The sequence below is a fragment of the Lutra lutra genome, chromosome 7 (genome assembly GCF_902655055.1).
Source record: "Lutra lutra chromosome 7, mLutLut1.2, whole genome shotgun sequence".
NCBI classification, from domain to species: Eukaryota; Metazoa; Chordata; class Mammalia; order Carnivora; family Mustelidae; genus Lutra; species Lutra lutra.
Genome location: NC_062284.1, coordinates 115,076,078 through 115,091,746, shown reverse-complemented (window position 1 = coordinate 115,091,746; position 15,669 = coordinate 115,076,078). Strand labels below are relative to the sequence as shown.

The 15,669-nt window shown below is 51.6% G+C and overlaps 1 protein-coding gene across 1 annotated transcript; it reads left to right on the top strand.

The window, feature by feature from the left end:
• The first annotated feature begins 1,077 nt into the window (after nucleotides 1-1,077).
• ZFP36L1 (ZFP36 ring finger protein like 1) lies at nucleotides 1,078-6,512 on the top strand. Its single transcript, XM_047736210.1, has 2 exons — nucleotides 1,078-1,290; nucleotides 3,713-6,512. Exons 1-2 carry the CDS (start codon nucleotides 1,234-1,236, stop codon nucleotides 4,670-4,672), a joined length of 1,017 nt encoding a protein of 338 aa, XP_047592166.1. The 5' UTR covers nucleotides 1,078-1,233; the 3' UTR covers nucleotides 4,673-6,512.
• The last annotated feature ends 9,157 nt before the right edge of the window (nucleotides 6,513-15,669 follow it).

Genomic DNA, 15,669 nt, shown 5'->3' with positions numbered 1-15,669 from the left:
GGTGTGTGTGTATGTGTGTGCCCCCTAGTTCAGAGCGCGCGTGGAAATTGGTGCGTTAATTATTATTTTTTTAAGTGGGCGGGAGGGGGCCGGACTGGAAAGGGCATTCATGAGGGTGCGGGTTTTCTTTATGAAAAACTTTAAGGTTGGATGCGTGAAATAAATCCCACTCCCAAGCCTGTTAAACAAACAAGCAATCCTCCCGGGTGGTGGGCTTTTCCGCGGCTCCCCCTCCCGCCGTCCTGCTGCAAAGCGCAGGAGAGTGTAGACGCGTGCGGCGCGCGAAATCTTGCGGCGCTCGCCCGGCGGGGCCGGATCCTCCCCCGGGAAAAAGTCTCCCTAGTTTCCCCACCACTCTACCTCCGCCACGTCCAGCTGAGGACAAAAACAAAACAAAACAAAACAAAAACCACCCCGAAACCCCTAGACCTGAATGCTTTGTGCGTCCCAAATTCCCGATCTCCTGGCCCTGCCCAGTTGGGGAAGACAGCCGAATGAGGACGAGAACTCGGGAAACGAGTAAGTTATGGGGGGCACTTGGAGAAGTTTCGGGGGAGATCTGCTCAAGATGGAAACCGCAGCCCGGGCTCTAAGGACGGCCCTTCTGCTCCCGCTTGCAAAAAGAGAAAGTCGAGCCCGCCTTCCTGCCCGACAAAAAAACAACACAACAACAAGAACCCCGAAGAGGGTGGAATGAGTGATGTCACAGAGCCGCGCTCGCAGCCTGACAAAGGGGGGGCGCGCCCCTCCCCCTCGCGCCGCGCGGCCCCAGAGAGGGGCGCCCCAAGCGCGGGGTAGCCGAGCAAGCGGACTCGAAACTTTTCCTCTTTAAGAAAAAAAAGTTGTGTGCGACTCCCAGTCGGGTTTTTTTTTCTCCCCCCTTGGGCTTCTTTCCTTGTTTCCCCTCCCCCTTCTTCCTTTTGAAAGTTTTTTTTTTTTTTTTTTTTTCCCCGAGTTTGACCGCATGGCTGATTCAACTTCAGTGTCAATCAACTTTTTTTTCCCTCCTCTTCCTCATTTAAATAAGTTTAAAGCTCCTCCTCCCCCGGCCCACCAAATCTGAACTTTATAAATTGGGCTTCGCGCGCCGCGGCGGGGAGAGTCAGAAAGGCGAGGGGCGCCGGGAGCAGGAGTGTGGGACTCCAGACCGGAGAGCCGGAGGCTGCGCCTTCCCCGCACCGAGACCTTCGCGACACACCAGATCCCGTCCCTGCCCCCGTGCGAGCGCCCAGGATGACCACCACCCTCGTGTCTGCCACCATCTTCGACTTGAGCGAAGTTTTATGCAAGGTAGAGTGGGGCGGAGGATTTGCTTCTCAAAGTTTTCTTTTTTCTTTTTTGCTTAAAGAACCCCTAAAAGTTCAGGTCTTGGTAGGCAGGGAAGAGAGGAGGGGAGGCGCGATGGGTCTTTTTTCTGCCTCGTTTCCCCCCCAGTTTAAAGGAATTTGGCTCTCTCCTTTCCACCCTGAGTTTCATCAGGTCTTCCCGGCGACTGCATAGGAATTTGGAGACCAGAGATTTGGGGGGCGAAGTTGGAGTGGCGGGGCTGCCCGGGGGGCGCGGAGCATTGGCGGACTGGGGCAGTCTTGGGGTGGTTCTGTCGTCCCTAATGGGCTGCTTGAACCGGGTTTCGCTGATCTGCTTGGCTCGCGCTCTGGGTCTCGCCGCCGCCGGAAGGGGGTTCGAGTCTCTCCAGCCACACTGTCAGCCTGTGGGGTCAGCAGGGGCGCCTTTTGGGGAAGTTGAGTCTCGGGAGGACGTTTTGCTGGGAGATTTCCCCCTCTGATGTGGAAGGGCTGGGAATGTGCGAGAAAAAGGCCAAGAGTTGTGATTCAAAAGGATGTTGCAAAACGGGTTTGCAGTGGGGCTTCAGTTTGCCCCAGCGCGGTCAGGCTTCCTTCTGTGATAGCCTTTGGGGTGCTGAAAACTTTGGGGTGAAAATGGGACTGGGGTTGACCCGCTTACCTGTTTTCCGAGGGAGTGGGGGGACTCGACAACAAAATGCCCGCCTGATGAGCTCAAGGGGCTCTGTGAGGAAGGATTTAATGGGGCCTCCTTAAGTGGTGTAGCTTGCCAGCCGGTGTGGGAGGGAAAAAAGAGCTGGTTTTAAACACTAAATGTTCCAGGAGTGCGGTTTAAGTGAATATAGCAAAAGCCTATGGATGTTAAATTATTTTTGCCCCCTCTCCCCAATTTGAAAGCAGGGAGCTGCTAGGCTACTTTTAATTGCTAAAGTGTTTTGCCTTCTTTTAAACACGTCGGGTCATGTCGCTCTCTCTTCTCGGCTTGCTTCTCCAGTCGGCCCAGCTGCCTGGGCCCCAGGGCTGCAGGGCTGGGGTGCAGGGACGCCGAGGAGCTGAAGAGCAACATCAAAAAAGTTTGAATTTCAGCTTCCTTCCCTCCTTGCGCTTTCCCAGACTCCAGTTGTCCTGGTGGCTCCCTGAGCCTTCCAGCACTTCCTTCTTTTCCCGGCTTTCTCGCTCTTTGATCTATTTCTTTTTTTTTTTCTCGCCCTTTGCAACCCCCCTCCCCGCAGGACTTTTTAAATGAACCTTATTGTTGGGAACCGGCTCTCAACTTGGTTCCTGTAATCCGCTCCGTGGGGTGGTTGCTGTTACAGATTCCCGATCCCCTGCAGCTGATCCTAAGGGACCAACTTTAGAATTTGTACAATGACACCCACATGGGCTGGGAGCCAACTCCCAGATCCCCGGCTTGCACCCTTTCCAAATCTTGGGTATAGATTGGGCAGGTGACCAGGGGCCCATTGGAACAGAAACCTGTTTGTGGTGGCTCTGCTTCCCTCCCCCCAAATCCACTATTGACTAGGAGGCGGGTGGGGGGATGTGGTGCCTTCCTTTTCCTTCCCACCTGCAGCTTTGCGTTAAAGATTAAACACTGGAGCTCTTATCCACGCCTGCCCTTGCAGCCAGAAAACTAACTGCAAAGGCATCTTCCCAGTGGAGGGGGTGGGGTGGGGTGGGCTGAGAATGGTGGGGAGATCATTGTAGAAGACACCCCTTCCCAAGCATGGGGCAGTGAATTTTGTTTTAGGAACCCCATCGTTCTCCTGGCGGTGACCCCACACCCCTGACCTAGGATTTTTCCTGCCCGCTTCCTCTCCCCCTCCTCTCAGCAAGATAAAGCAAAGGCAGTCTGGAAACCTGTTGCCAAAGGAAGGGAACACTTCTGAAGAAGGAAGTTGAAAGTCTTAGGCCAGGTCGTGTGAGTGTGTGGTGTGTCTAGTGTCAGTGAAGGAGGGATTGATTAAAACGGAGGTACTCCTAGTGTCTCTTGAGGTTTACCTGTTAGGGGGAAGGGGAGTCTAGAGAAGTCTGAGTTGTGTGAGATATTTTGAGCTGAGGAATCTATTTGGGAGGTAAAGAAGTTAGATTTTGTGGATCAGCGTGGTACTTTTGGGGACAGGATACGGGGGCACGTTCCAGGGGTGTGCAGGGAGTAGGGTGCGTGTGTAACAATTTCATAGTGGTCGCGATTTTGTGGTTTCTTCTGTATGGGACCAAAGTAAAGGTAGGTGGCTGGTCTGGGAGGAAGAGTGGGAGGGCTTGCTAGGACAGAGTTAGCAATGGTTCCTTAGAGACACTAGGGGCATTTCTGCTGGTGGAGGGGGATGCCCTTAGAGGTCCCTTTCTCACCCTGGTGGATGGCCTTTGTCACTGATCACACTCTCTCTCCCCTCTCTTCCCTCCAGGGTAACAAGATGCTCAACTACAGTACTCCCAGTGCAGGGGGCTGCCTGCTGGACAGGAAGGCGGTGGGCACCCCTGCCGGCGGGGGCTTCCCCCGGAGGCACTCGGTCACTCTGCCCAGCTCCAAGTTCCACCAGAACCAGCTCCTCAGCAGCCTCAAGGGCGAGCCAGCCCCAGCTCTGAGCTCTCGGGACAGCCGTTTCCGAGACCGCTCTTTCTCAGAAGGGGGCGAGCGGCTGCTGCCCACCCAGAAGCAGCCGGGGAGCGGCCAGGTCAACTCCAGCCGCTACAAGACGGAGCTGTGCCGTCCCTTCGAGGAGAACGGCGCCTGTAAGTACGGGGACAAGTGCCAGTTTGCTCATGGCATCCACGAGCTCCGAAGTCTGACCCGTCACCCCAAGTACAAGACGGAGCTGTGCCGCACCTTCCACACCATCGGCTTTTGCCCATATGGGCCCCGCTGCCACTTCATCCACAACGCCGAGGAGCGCCGTGCCCTGGCCGGGGCCCGGGACCTCTCCGCTGACCGTCCCCGCCTCCAGCATAGCTTTAGCTTTGCTGGGTTTCCCAGTGCCGCTGCCACCGCCGCTGCCACGGGGCTGCTGGACAGCCCCACGTCCATCACCCCACCCCCCATCCTGAGCGCCGATGACCTCCTGGGCTCACCCACCCTGCCAGATGGCACCAATAACCCCTTTGCTTTCTCCAGCCAGGAGCTGGCGAGCCTCTTTGCCCCTAGCATGGGGCTGCCTGGGGGTGGCTCCCCAACCACCTTCCTCTTCCGGCCCATGTCCGAGTCCCCTCACATGTTTGACTCTCCCCCCAGCCCTCAGGATTCTCTCTCGGACCAGGAGGGCTATCAGAGCAGCTCCAGCAGCAGCCACAGTGGCTCTGATTCCCCCACCTTGGACAACTCAAGACGCCTGCCCATTTTCAGCAGACTTTCCATCTCAGATGACTAAACCAGGGTAGGGAGGGACCCCCTGCCTACTCCACCCCGCCCATCCTTCTTCCCCTCACCTCCCTACCCATCTGATTCCCTACAACCCCTGCATTAACAAGGTTAAGCTCAACCCCTTTCCCCCAGAACCTTGGAATGCCCCCCTCCCCCACTCCTAACCCTCCCCCCTAACATAAGGACAAGTCAATTTGTCAGTAGCTTCCTCTGGCTTGAAACCCCCCTCTCCTCAATTTTATAGCCCACTTACCATGCATAACAGACAAGTCCCATATTTGTCAGTAGATGCCTTTTCCCCCTCGGCTTAAGCCTTAAGTGCCAAATCACAAAAGAAAAAGCAGTAACAGTTTACAGAAGCAATTTAGTGCCTTGTAATCTAACTTTGTCACTGTGACTACATTACCTCTTCAGCGCCAGAGGGCACCCGTGGGCCTCCCGGAGCCTCTGCCCATGGGGAGGGGGAGGGGACCCAGAACCAGCAGCTCCCACCACTGGCGGCCCAACTGCACCTTCCCTTACTTCAGCCTCCCACACACTTCCTCCTCCCTCTCCCCATGACCCCCACACCCCTTTTGGGAGAGTTGTTGCCAGACTCGGGTTTTTGGGGAAACCTATCTTGACATTCAAAACCTTTTTCTTCCCGACCTGAACCTCTGTTGACTAATCTTGCCTGGGTTCGTGTAGGTCTACAGGAAGGAAGACTGAAAAAGTGGATGAAGATTGTGATATAAGTGGGACTTTGTGATTTAATTGTTTTCTTTTTTTTTTTTTCTTTTTTTTTTAAGTGGGGAGGATGGGGAAGCTAGATGGACTATGAGAGACTTGATTTTGGTGCTAAAGTTCCCCAGTTCATATGTGACATCTTTAAACAAAAAAATAACAAAAAAATGAGAGAAAAGCTAAAAAAACATGTAAGGGGTGAGCAGTTAATGGTATTCATTCCACATACAATATCTGTGTAAAACGATTTCCTGTAGAAGTAGCTTTAATGGTTTTTGCTCTAGAATACCGTAGGTCTATCCTTAGAGCACTCACGCCATGCTTTTTTCCCTGGGTTTTAAACTTCATATAACTTTCAGAAATTGGAGAGCAAAAATTTTGCTTGTCACTGCACATCAATATAAAAAAGCTTATTTAACTTATCAAGACGTATTTATTGCCAAAACTATGCTTTTTTTTTGTTAATTTTGTTCATATTTATCGGGATGACAAATCCATAGAATATATTCTTTTATGTTAAATTATGATCTTCATATTAATCTTAAAATTTTGTGACGTGTCTTTTTCCTTTTTTTTCCACAGTTTTAATATATTATTCTTCAACGACATTTTTTGTAACTTTACACTTTTTTTGGTTATTTTATTTTAAAAAAATGAAAAATTAATTTAAAAAAATGCAAAAAACTGTTGGATTATTTATTTTAGAAATTTCCCCCCTTTGTGTTGGACTGCAAATTGAGTTTCTTCTTCTTTAGGCCTTTTCACAACTAGGACTGAGAATGTATGTCAAAGTTCTGTGACAGTACAGAAGGAAAACAACTTTTAGGTATGGCTTCTAAAAGGGAAAAAAAAAAAAAAGAAACCCTTTGACTTCCACGTGCCCATCTCAAGACATTCCGACTGCAGATTTGAGGTTCTGGATTCCAGATTTGGAGTTTCCAAGGTTAATGCAAACAGAACTGGCACACACATTAAGATGAATGTAATTATTATTCCTCTTGCTGGTCACTACCGTCGCTTTCTATTTCTTTCTTTGTGTGAATTTATTTAAAAGAAAAAAAAACTTTTTGTAACGACTATTTGCAGTTTAAAAATCAATAAACCCCGTTTTTTTTCAAGAAACACGAATGGTAAAGCTGGTTTTACTTTGTGGTTTTACTTTGCCTGTAGGTTTGTCCTATGTATGGGATGCAGGTGCTCGGGAGGAGGAGGGCCCCTGATTGCTTTTTTTCTTCCTCCTCAGAGCTCAACCTATGCCTGTTGATCCGGGGAGTTTCAGCGGAGAGGGGATGGGAGGGAAATTTATTGCAAAGGAGCCCAAATTTCTCTATTAGTCTCCTGGTGTATTGGTTCTTGATAGGGGCCAGTCTTGGAGGGTTGCTTTGGAGGGCCTCAGAAAAGCTTGAGGCCCATGCTTCTCCAGTCTTCACCAGTCTGTGGTCTTCATTCCTTGGGTGGTACCTGGAGTGCCAAAATGGTGCAGGGGGAACCTAGCACATGGGACTCCAGCCAGTTTGTGTTTGAGTGAGTTCTTTTGACTCATTTCTCCCACATGAAATTGACCTGAAACTCAAGGCTCTCAACACCTATGGGGTGGTGGGGGGGCATGAGGAAGTACTGTGGGCTTGGAGAGGAGCATCTGGGATGGTTGGGGGCCCAAAGCAGAGGCCTGGGGATGGGGGTGGTTCTCCCAGGAGCTGACATGCAATTCTGTATTTGGAGGGGGAAGTGGCTGTTAAACCCATCAATCATAACAGGAAGTCCTCAGGAGTTCCCACCACCTGAGTCTTGTTACACCCCTGATACTGTACAGAATAAGTGGTTTTTCATCTTGGGGAGAGCAGGGTCCCCTTGGCTAGAAGCACTGCAGCCAAGGCCAGAGGACCACGTTGAAGGGGATGTTTTGCCTGCCAGCTGGGCTGGATCCTAACGAAGACCCTGAGTCTGGTTCTTTTTTTTTTTTTTTTTTTTTTAAGATTTTATTTATTTATTTGTCAGAGAGAGGGAGAGAGAGAGAGCGAGCACAGGCAGACAGAATGGCAGGCAGAGGCAGAGGGAGAAGCAGGCTCCCCGATGAGCAAGGAGCCCGATGTGGGACTCGATCCCAGGACGCTGGGATCATGACCTGAGCCGAAGGCAGCTACTTAACCAACTGAGCCACCCAGGCGTCCCCTGAGTCTGGTTCTTAAGAACAGTTCTTTTTGGAGAGGCAGGGATGGATTTTGCTTTTGGAGGCAGCCTTTGGTTCCTTGCACTCAGTAAGTGGTGGGGGTGGGGGAAAGTAAGTTGAATTTCCTCTTTGACCCCACCTGGCCTCTCCCAAAGGCAGTTGGGTCTGCTGCAGACATTGGTTGGGCTGTCCTTGAGGCTTGGGATGACCTACCTTACCTACCCTGTCAACTTTGCTTTCCTGGCGAGCAGGCTCCTGCTGGGGAGCAGATGCATGAGGGAGAAAAAAGGTCAGTTACCTTTCCTAGGGCCCGGGATCCTGGTGGAGGTAGGGGGAAAGCAGCCCTCCTTGGGACTAGAGTGAATCTAGGCTGCTTGTCCCTGAAGGAGGGAACAAGGATATGTGTGTGTGTGTGTGTTGGGTGGTGATGGTGGTGGTTGGGGCATGTGATCTCACTGACTAAAGGCAAAAAGATACTTAATTGTTTACCTTGAACTCATTCCCGGGAGGCAGAGATGAGCATATGGCAGACATCTTTCTATTTCTTCAGCTCATGGTGACACTGGTTGGGTTCCCGGGAGCAAAGAATACCCACCAACCTCCCTAGAATGGCTTCTGTTGGAGTCGGTCCCTTAAGTGATACCAGTGGTAGAAGCATTGACTCCTGGAGAGTAAGGATTGCCTGTACAGGAAAGGGGAGGCTCCCAGGGCTTTGGGAAGCACCCCATTCCCAAGCCTTGACCCTTTACCCCACCTAAGCGTCTCTGTGGGAAACACACAGTCTGGGATTGCAGCTGCTCAGGCCTATACATGGTTATCACCACAATGTTGGATGCCTTTTGCCATCTAGGTCTTTAAGGTAGAGGAGAAGATAGGCTCAAATCTATGTGGGAAAGGAACTGTCAGGAACACTTTGGGCCCTTTCTTCCAGGCTGTTAAAAGATGGGGGGGCCTTAGCAACAAGCCTGTGCTGTAGGCTGGTGGGGGTCCAGGAAGGTGTGAGCCCAGAGCTGGCATGAGACCTCCATCCCTGAGCTCCTCCACAGCAGGGAGGACAGGAGCCAGGTAGGGGTGGCTGGAGGTAAGGCCTTTGCCAAGGGAAGTGGAGTAGGAAAGGCCAGTCTGCCTTTGTCAATAAAGTTCTTTGAGCACAAGGACTACCTCCCCACCTGCTGTCCCCAACTTTGGGGCATTTCTGGTTTGGGGGCCCACATCAGGGCAGGGCCTCCATGGCTGTTGACCTGGCAACCCATGGTCTGATGCTTGGGTACAGGTCTTCCCTTGGAGCAGCAAAAGGCTGCTGAGCAATGACTTACTTCTCTGGGCCAGGAAGCCTCATTTTCAGGGGGAAGGTTGGGGGGTACATGCAGCTCATCAGCATTCTGCTGAGAGGAGGGCCTTTGAGAGAGCAGGGAGCAGACATGAGAGAGGTTTTACAGCCCATTGGATCATGAAGCCCTGGTTGCCAAGGGGGCAGAGAGAGTCATGGCAGGAGGAAGTTTCCATGGCATGAAGGACGAGAGGAGATGGAAACCTTTAACCTGGGTTTGAATCCAACCTCCCTTGGTGTCAGCTGTGCCTTGGGCGGGTGACTCAACCTTGGATTTCTCATCTGTGCCTCAGAGGTGACTGATGATCAAGTGAACAGGGAAAAGTTAGCAGGATCGAGTTAGCAGGGACAGCTCTTCATAAATGTCAGGTAGTCTTAGAATTTCGTGTGTGTGAGCTCATTAAGTGCTCACAGGACCCCATGGAGGAGGCATGTCTCTCATTTTCCATATGGAGAAATTGGGGTGCAGAGAAGTTCACCAGTTGGTCACACAACTCGCAGCGTTGGGATCTGAACACAGGCAGGCCAGCTCCCTGCTTGCCTTTCACCATGTCACCGCCCGCCGTTCCGAGTACGTTTGGCACAGTCCCTGGCACATAGTAACTGCAAATCGACCAGTGTCAGTTCCCATCTCCCCGGGCCCCTGGAGACTCTGTAGAGGCACAAGAAGCATCCAGTCAGATTAGATGACTCTGCACACACCCCTTCAGTGTCATGATCTCATGTCGCACGCGGCCTGGGGTTGGCATGTTTGGAGGACAATGCTTGGGAGGAGGGGCAGGCCACCCCCTTGGACTTTCCCCTTCTCTGCCTGCCATGGGGTGGCTTCTGTTAATGATCAACAGAGCAAAGGGTGCCCCAGGGCCACCTGGGGAGTTGGCCCTGTGCCCTTCTTCCCCTGGGATCTCACTCCCCTGCACGTAGCCAACCATTTAATCACGTCTGGCTGGACTGCCTGAAACAGCACCTGAGTTCAGAAGGGGAGGGGACAGGGGAGACTATCCAGGCTCCTCACCTCCCTGGCTGCCTTGCGGATGGGCCTTCTCAGGCCGGTTTCTGGTCTGCTGGGCACAAGCAGGGACCCCGAGAGTTGGGAAACAGGCCAAAACCTTGGCCTTTTCTTGAGGTCAAGGCAGCACTAGAAGTCCCTGCATTGACCCATGTTTTGGTGGGTAAAGCTTAAATTACAGAAAATCTTCTGGCCTAAGGGCCTACCATGCTTTTGGAGGAGTCACAAAGGGTGACATCTGAGTTACTGTCGTGGGAACCTAGTCTCTGAGCAGCCAGGGCAGGGCTGTCCCCATGCCAGGCCAGGTTCCCTCCTCCTGCCCGTGACAGCCAGCTGCTGGTCAGGGGATGAGGATGCTTCCACCACATTTAGCCTGTTTGCAGTTATTCCGACATATTGGCGAGGACCAGGTCTCAAGGGACAGAGCTGGGAGTGACAACCGTACCTGCACCATCAGCTCGAAGCACAGTGAAAATAAATATTGGCAATGGCCAAATCTGAGGCAATTTTCTCACCACCTGGGGCCAATCGTGTAGCTGCCCCCTGACTCCCACTTATACCTCAGGGAGAAGGAGCTTATGACCACATGGGACCGAGTTCAAGTCTACCCACCCCTGTGCTGTAGGGGGATGGGAGGCTTTGCTGCCCACCCCCTCTGTGAGAAGCTGGTTTTGGCGTCAGAGGGCCATGGGTTCAAATCTCTGCTCAGAGTCAACCTCACTCTGTGACCTCTGGCTAAAAACAGAGCAAGCAGCTTAGAGACCCAGCTTCCTCATTTGCAAGATGGGATGAGGACAATGAGATGATGGTAATAACATCCAGTTCAACGGGTGAACTGTGGTGTAGTCACACAACAGAATACTTTACAGCTGCATAAAAAACAAACTACTCATAAACACAGCAACAAACATGAATGACAAAAACATAAAGTTAAGTTGGGGGGCACCTGGGTGGCTCAGTCAGTTAAGCATCCAACTCTGGATTTCGGCTCAGGTCACCATCTCAAGGTCGTGGGATCAAGCCCTGTGTCTTAATCTGCTTGTCCCCCTCCCTCTGCTTGCTCTCTCTCTCTCTCTCTCTCTCTCTCAAAAAGAAAGAAAGAAAGAAAATCTCTTATTTAAAAAAATGTAAAAATCCCATAAGGTTAAGAGAAAGAAGTTAGTCCAAAAGAGAGCATGTTGTGTAAGCCCATTTATATGAAGTCATAAGCAGGTGAAAGTGATCTACAATGGCGAAGATTCCATTAGAAGGCAGACTGCATACACACCGGAGCTCAAGGAGCTGCCTGCTGAAGATCTACACACTTCACTGTGTGTACGTCACACGTAAATGTCAACACCTATAACATTGCTCTAAGTGTTCCTACAGATTCGGGAAAAGTGAAATTCACCAAAAAAATGAAAAAAAAAAAAAAAAAGAAATGAAATGAACACCTGGCCCGTTACAGGCACTCAGTCTGTTGTGGCTGGGTTTTGTAATAGCCACGACCTGAGGACATCAGTCTGGTTCCCGTTTCCTTTTCATAGAAGGAGGGAATGGGTTTTGGAGCAGTTGAGCAACTTGCCTGCGTGAAGTGGGATTTGGACTCGGGCACATGGGCTATTAAGCCCACACACCTGCCCGCTACCCCGGACGCCCCTCAGGGCACGGATATCCCTTCCTGAGAAAAGCTTGATACACAATCATCCAGACACAAGCAAGTGAATGAGTAAATTTAAAAACTTTAATTAGTAAATATAATCATCTGCATTTAAGAATGAGTTTCTCACACCGCATATTCCAAAATTAATCTCCTGTGGCTAACTGGTACCTCCCACACTTTGTGTAAGGAGGAGGGAGACCAAGTTGGAGCCTGGCTGAGCTCTGTCAGAGGGGCTGAAGAGAGGAGAGCATGGCTGGGCAGGCCAGCATCCCTGTCCTGGGATTCAACCACGTAGCCTGCTTGTCCAGGCCCATCTCTCCCTAAGGCTGATGGGGGCTGTGAGGCCTCTGAGGGGCCTGCCTGGCCCAGCCGGTCTTCCCTGGCCCTCAGGCTCAAGGGTGCCTGGAAGCCTCACGTGGCCATCAGGGCACCACCTTTGACCTCTGTTCCATTCCACTCTTTCGGGACTTGGTTCCAGTATTAAGGCTTTGGGAGAATGTTCTTGGGTCCTGCTTGAGGGAGCTACCCAGCTTGGCCAACAGATCTGTCCCCCCGAACCTCTGGCGGCAGGTTCTCTAAGGGCAGGTTCTCAGTGCTCTGGGAAGGGCCCAAGGCGTGGTGGGCTCAGGCAGCTGGACAGAATGTCAGAAGTTCACTCAGGGTGGTCCAAGTGAGCGCCTCCTTAAACCTGGCACTCTTGGCACCTCACTCGCCTTCCTCTCATTGTAGCCCTGTCCGACAAGGCCTGAATGTGGAGCCCTGCTCAGGCACATACAAGTTGTGTGACCTTGGGCAAGTCACAACCTCTCTGGGACTCATTTTCCTCCTCTAACCATGGGTCTGGAGACACCCTGCCCACTTTATGGGGCCGCGCTGAGGATCAGATGCGGTGGAGAGGAAGGAGTTTTAGGGATGCAAGCCGCTGGACAAAGGCAGCATTGAGAGTGTGGCAGTAGCTTGTGACCCTCTGGAGGGAAAAATCCCCTCCTCCCCGGGTGTTTTCATGTCATAACTGGGTGCACCTTACGGATGGGGCCCACTTTCTAGAGGTTCTGCCTTGAATTCATGTGCGGTGTGTCTGTTGTAAGTGATTCTTCAAAATGTACACAATAAACATAAGAGCACTGCTCAGGGTTTGTGGAGATGTACTATGCACCCCAAGTGCTGGCTTCGGCTCTCCCTCACACGGTCTCACTTGACAGTATGTATCAGCAAGCGCCATTATTAGACCCATTTTCCAGATGGGGAAAGCCGGGCTCAGGAAGATGTCAGCATTCCGTCCATGACTGAGCTGCAACTGGCCTCCACCCCACCACACAAGCTCTCAGCCCCCACACTCCAATGCAGAGACAGACGTTAGATATTAGATCTGGGTTCTAATATTCACTCTCCCCTGGGGACCCACAGGCATGGAAGATAATGTCTCCCCTCAGCCTGTCCTTTCTTGAGATGTTGCCCATCCCATCTGGTTACTCTCTCCACAGCCCAGGGAGTCAGGGTGGGGAGCTGAGAGTGGGCTTATTTTCTGCCTCTTCTATAAACGGGGGAACTGAGGTACAATATAGAGGCGGGGAGTGCCCTGGGATCATCCTCAGTTGCAGCAGCTGTCTTGAAAACCAAGTGCCCGTGTCGGCTGTGCTGCAGCCTGGCTGGTGGTGGTGGGGGAAAATGTCACTGCTCAGAGTGGGGGTGTCGCCCTACCTAACGAGTGATGGGGAATCCTGGCTCCTCCTGGTGATGACTCTAAGCGGCCTCACTGTCCACCTGAACGTGGGACCTGGGGGGCGTCCTCTAGAAGGCAGTGGCTGGTTGCTGGAGTTCCGTTCCATCTTCTGGTGCTTTCTCTTCTGAGAGCTGCTGCCTGTTATCATTTAGTCGCATTCCAGCATTCGCCATCCACCCAAGAAAGTCATTTATTCCTGCTAATGCAGGGCTCAGACGGGGAAAACGGTAGGTTCTTGAGCTGCAGCCAGTCCCTGAAGCTGGTGAGAGCAAGGGAAGGAAGCCCTGCTCACCAGTGCCCGGGCCCTCCTCCTAACCTCTCCCATCCGCCACAAGCTGGGGGCAGGAGGGCAGAGCTCAGGGCTCTTCACGGATTGGCTCCAAAAGGCCTTGTTTCCGCAGGCCGCTTTCTTCCTGTGTTCCTGACCATTTTACTGCCCAGCCTGGAGTGCCCTGAGGCATTGTGGGCAGCCAGGCAGCTGGTTTGGACTCGAGCAAAAGCCAAAATATTTTTGGTTTCTGTGTTGTCCTTGCCTCTGCTTCTTTTCCTTCTCTCCTGCAGCTTTGGGTTTGGTCTGGAGCTGGAGCCGAGTCTCCCTGCACGGTGGATGGCCCCTCGTGAACCGAATGATGCACATCAAAGCCGAATAGGAGGCCTGGCCTCTTCGGTGCCTCGTCAGATGTACATGAGGATTCCTGGACTGCAGGTCCTCACGCGGAGGGGGTTAGGGAACTGGGCTTTCTCTTCTTAAACTCAGTGTTAAAAATCACCAGAGGATTGGAAGCCCACGCCAGCATGAAAGCGAACCCGGGATTATGTATTATTAGTACCACTACCCAATTGTGCCGCGCCCGGCTGGGAGGCTGGAGGGGACAAGTCCCACCCTGGCCATCATTTGCTGATGAACCTGAGTGGCCACTTCTTATTTCCAGCCTTGTCTTTGAAATAAGGGAGTTGGACCATTTGAGTTCTTAGTTTTGTGATTCCGTGAATATCTTAGAAAGCAAAACGCACAGAGCCAAACTTCCTTCGCCATTCCGAGTGATGGGACAATGGAGCCAGCACTGTCGGCCCTCGACCCTCAAAAGCCCCAGAGAGAGTTCTAGACAGAAGGGAGTTGCTGTGGCGTGTGAATGATGTCAGGTGACTCACGTGGACGAGTCTGGCCCTCTAGAAGTTGATTGTCTGAACCTCCTTTGAAGTGGTGGTTTGAAGCACTTTTACTGACTGGAGGTTGAATGAGAACATGTAAGTCATCTCCTTGGTATGTTGTATTTTCCCAAACACACCATTTAAAATCAAAACATTGAAACAACTGTCTTATTTTAGGATTCTGCTTTGCATTTGAACACGCTGCTTGACATCGTTAGCTGACCGGTTTCTGCGACTCGGAGAACGAGTGGCTCCTCCCAGGGAGGTAGATTTCAGCTCATTTCAGGAAAGAGCTTTTTAACAAGCCCAGCTGGCCTTTCAAGGTAGGGAATTTCCCATCTCTGGTAATGTTCAAACCAACGCTAGGGGCTTACCAGTCTCTCTCCCAGGCTCTCCATGCTCTCCCGCCCACCAGTCAGGGGATGGCAGAGTGATTCCCTGACACCTTCCCCAAAGTGGTCCCCTCCTCCTTACCCTTTTGCACCATTCTGGTTTACTTTTTAGTACTTATCAGTCTCTGAAAGTGTCACACTCATTCATTATTTTTTTCCTAGGTCACCATCTTGCCAAACTCCAAGGTCAATCTGGAGACGCAGGCAGCCGAACCCTTGTTCCCTGTTCTGTCCCCAGTACTCCTTCTCTTGGCACTTAGCAGATGCCCAGCACATACTGAATGGGTGCAATTTTGCTCTGGTATAGGCTTTCTAGCATCTGAGGCTCTGAGCCCCTCATCCTCCAGGATTAGGCCCCTCAGGAGTGTGGTTGCAGATGCTGGAAGGAGCTGAGGGAGAGTAGAGCGAGCCCTGGGGTCAGGCAGGCAGAGACGCTCTCGCTTGCCATATTCTTGGGGATGTCACCCAACCATATTGGGTCTTGGTTGCTTCATCTGTAAAAGGAGAGGGCTGGATTCAGTTGTCTCAAGGCTCTTTCCAGCTGGACCACCTTGTGATTTGTATGTTTGTACTCACTCCTCTGTTCCCAAACTGTTTGTTCAACTTCCTTTTATTGGGGGTTCTAGGACTATTAAAACAGGAGAAAAAAAAAACCAACCCCAACTAAGTAGCCTTGAAAAGTGAAGGGTAAACACAAGTGTAAATGGATTATTTTATTCCACAGGACAAATTACAAGGACCGCAGGTAGTCCCCAAGGTAACTATTAAATTAAATAATCCCCAGGTTAAATATAGATAGTCCAACCCGGTCACAGATTAACGACTGAGGATGTTTTCCCTTGATACACTTTAGCCATCTAACA

Bases quoted from the DNA above. Each gene is read 5' to 3' on its own strand.
- ZFP36L1 (XM_047736210.1), top strand. From the start codon at position 1,234: ATGACCACCACCCTCGTGTCTGCCACCATCTTCGACTTGAGCGAAGTT. The intron at 1,291-3,712 runs GTAGAGTGGGGC...TCTTCCCTCCAG, and splicing joins TGAGCGAAGTTTTATGCAAG to GGTAACAAGATGCTCAACTA.